The sequence below is a fragment of the Ruditapes philippinarum genome, unplaced genomic scaffold (genome assembly GCF_026571515.1).
Source record: "Ruditapes philippinarum isolate M1 unplaced genomic scaffold, ASM2657151v2 ctg546_1_1_1_1, whole genome shotgun sequence".
NCBI lineage: Eukaryota > Metazoa > Mollusca > Bivalvia > Venerida > Veneridae > Ruditapes > Ruditapes philippinarum.
Genome location: NW_026852301.1, coordinates 214,729 through 218,330, shown reverse-complemented (window position 1 = coordinate 218,330; position 3,602 = coordinate 214,729). Strand labels below are relative to the sequence as shown.

Sequence of the window (3,602 nt, the reverse complement as noted above, 5' to 3'; positions counted from 1 at the left end):
AAAAAAAAACCTAAATATCCTAAACTGTATATTGACTGACGGCTCTTTTTAGCTACAGTTAACATGTAGAAAATTAACCCTTACAACGCTTAATATCTTAAGTGGAATTGTCCACTTTTTACTTTGGACAAAACCGTTAATCATTGTTAGGGGAACGTTTCAGATATTATGGACTTAGCTATGCCAAGTGCATGGAAGTGCCGGTCTGCACTTGTCGCATGGGTATATACAGTATACACGAAGCTAATGGTATGCATTTGCATTTAACTGCATTTAACTGCTTGTTAATCCACAAATACCTGACTTTATCTGGATAACTATCAGTTTCTATGTAATCCGGTGCATGTATGTAACTGCGACCAGTAAGAGAGTTCTTTTCCTTTTATAAGATCAGTTCATAAATATATTATTTTGTGGCATACACTGTAGTTCGATTCTACGCTTAAATAAAGCATTTTAGATAACTTCTGTTTTCGAAAATTAGCAGATATTAAAATTGTCTAGAACAAAATAGAATCAATAAAATAGAAAAGTGTTACTAAATAACTTAGAACTTAATCATTTTTTCAAGCAATATTTTATAAAATTATTCAAATGATACATTTCTATTGTTTTATCAATATTTGAAATGCCTCTTTTGCCTATTGTTAAGGAAGCGTCCTGGTGCCAATTTAACATGTTCTATAAAAATGAAAACTCCTACGTAGGAGATGAAAAGCCTAATTAGGACTTTATAAATCCTACGTATGACTTTAAAACTCCTACATAGGTGATAAAAACCTAATTAGGAGTTTGTAAGTCCTACGTAGGACTTTATAACTCCTACGTAGGAGTTACAAAGTCCTAATTAGGCTTTTTTATCTTTTAAGTAGGAGTCAAAAGCCCTACGTAGGACTTATAAACTCCTAATTAGGCTCTTTTATCTCCTACGTAGGTGTTATAATGTTTCACATAACACCTTAAATAGGCACCAGGACGCTTCCGTATATTGTAGACCAACCCACTTTAAATGAACGTAGATTTTTAAGAACAAACTTTTATCATTATAATAGTCTGGAACCTGGATATTTACGGATGATATATATTAGTGATGACGTGTTGTTTTACGTTGCAAGAACAACATGTCCCTGAAATCCCCTTCATATCTTGTTTTATATCTATAATAAACATTATATGCATAGTTTATGTTTCTTATATATACATGTTTAGGGTAGGAGGGTGTGTGTTAGACGCCAGGCACCTGTGGCAAGAGTCATCTAAATCAAATGGTTTCTTAATTATTTCTTTCTCTTCTAGATCTTGACAAAATATCCACCCATTGACATATGACCTGCACGTGTTGAGGAAAACTGTTGTTACACAGACGTATGGACAATGTATCATGGAAGAAGACGGTTGAGTAGACTTTGCAACGTGATAGCCACGTTATTGTTCTGTTTAATATTCTTATTGGTTTTAAAACGTATGTGCTTTATAACATTTTCATATTACCCAAATCCACCATTGGAACCTAAAAATAGAAATCAAAAAGACCATGTGGTCACGTACGGAGCCAGTTACTTGAAACCAGCTTTTCTAAAAACTATAGTGGTTTGGACGCGTTATTTCGGAGAATGGGGATGGGAGATTATAGCAGAAAATTCAATGAAAAGCTGCCCGACTAAATGTATGTACACACGAGATAAAAACCTACTAGAGAATGCGAACGCGGTGTTATTTAATGCCAATGATATGTGGAAATATCGAACTTTAATTGGCACGCTTTATGAATTCCCTATACCAATGCCTAATGTGAGAACACCGAACCAAGTCTGGATCTTACTGAGTATTGAACCAATGAATACAATGCGTGTTTCTATGAACCAGTATGGATTTAACTGGACGACATTATACAGGAGGGAATCCACCGTATACTACCCATTTACAAACCGGTTTAAAATGTCTCCAGATGAAATAAATAAGAGTGAAAAGCATTCCAAAGGAGTGTCTGAAAATCATTTCAAAACCAAAACAAAGTTCGCTGCAACCATGATAAGTAATTGTGACGATGATGCAAGAAGGTATAAAATAATCAGGGAATTGAAAAGATACGTTGACATCGATGAATTTGGGGATTGTTCTGGAAATGTGATATGTCAATACCGGAAATCCCCGAACGAATGTAAGCAACTCTACGAGTATAAATTCTATTTAGCTTTTGAAAATAGTTTCTGTAGGGACTACGTTTCTGAGAAATTTTGGTTGACATATGATAGAGGGCAGATCCCAATAATTGCCGCACCGAAATACAATTTAGAGATGTTGCCGCCTAAGTCTTACCTTAATGTGTTTGATTACAATAGTATTCAGGAACTAGCAGACGAGATGGTCAAGGTCGGAGATAATGAAACGCTTTATAACAGTTATTTTGATTGGATGAAAATTTATAAGCGTGAGAAGAAATCCATATATTGCAGATTATGTGAGGAACTTTATGCCAACAGAACAGCACAAAATTATATTGACATGGATGAATGGATCAATGATGATATTTGTGAAAAGCAAACGGTAAGTTTTTAGCCCTAGCATCATGGCAATACAAATGTTTTCATCAAGTGTCAAATATCACGAAAGGGACACGCTTGTTGATGAAATTGCATTTCAGTGTTTCAAGTTCTGTTTAAATTTTAAGGCCAACTTCGCCTATTAATGCTATTATATTCATTTTTTCAAAGCGTTTTACTTATGATGTCATGTCACAGTTTCCTAAAAGATACCCATTGGTTATATAATGAAAAGTCTTTCGCTTCTTTTGTATTATTTTTTTTCAAGTGTTTTGTTTGGATGACAAAAAAACCGACTCTGTGTGGAAGACAAAACACATTGTTTGCATTTTATTATCGTGATCACAAGTTGTTAAGCATTTGCCATATGTTCTTAATCTGTTATTAAGTACATGCTTTGCTCTTGTTACAGAAAGGCATAAAAAGATATTTATTTGGAATTGACGCTTGATGTGCCTTTAAATTGTATGCGATTGAAGTTTGATTGTGGTTCAATTTTCTTCTATTGTACAATGTACAATGAGTTATGGGTTTTCTTTTGTTGTTGTTTTACATTTCTATAATTTCATTTCTCTTTCAGTTATGGTCATCGCTGTCGGCATTAATCGAGAGGTGGTTGTTTGACATCGGATTGGTATAAACAGTTATGTGCCACATAACAGATCATATGTGTGCATACTGCAGTCGTCCTCAGTCCTGGTAGAATGATGGCATGAACTTCGATCGTCAGATTCCATTTAAAATGCTAAAAAGAAAAGCATTGATGCAAAGCATCAAAGGGCGTCCAAGCAAGAAATGCAGCAAGTGAGGATGAACTTGTAGACATCTGATGGCCAGATATCCTTTTTAATTGGTTAATTGGTTTTTACCAGAATTGTATAATATTTATGAATGGGCGGACGAAAGACATTGTTCATCATGAACTTTCGTAGGCATGCTAGAGATTAGAATATTAAATGTTTTCCCACAGGGACTTGAAATTCTATCAATATTAACGATACTATCCAAAACATACAGGTTTATAATATCCAATCGCAATGATCGGCTATTATGGCAGAC

At 34.5% G+C, this 3,602-nt stretch overlaps 1 protein-coding gene across 1 annotated transcript; it reads left to right on the top strand.

Moving 5' to 3' along the window:
* Nucleotides 1-1,300: 1,300 nt before the first annotated feature.
* On the top strand, nucleotides 1,301-3,334 carry LOC132755484 (alpha-(1,3)-fucosyltransferase fut-6-like). The gene is made up of 2 exons (XM_060746367.1): nucleotides 1,301-2,547; nucleotides 3,124-3,334. The coding sequence occupies exons 1-2, from the start codon at nucleotides 1,375-1,377 to the stop codon at nucleotides 3,181-3,183; spliced, it is 1,233 nt and encodes a 410-aa protein (XP_060602350.1). The 5' UTR covers nucleotides 1,301-1,374; the 3' UTR covers nucleotides 3,184-3,334.
* Nucleotides 3,335-3,602: the final 268 nt, after the last annotated feature.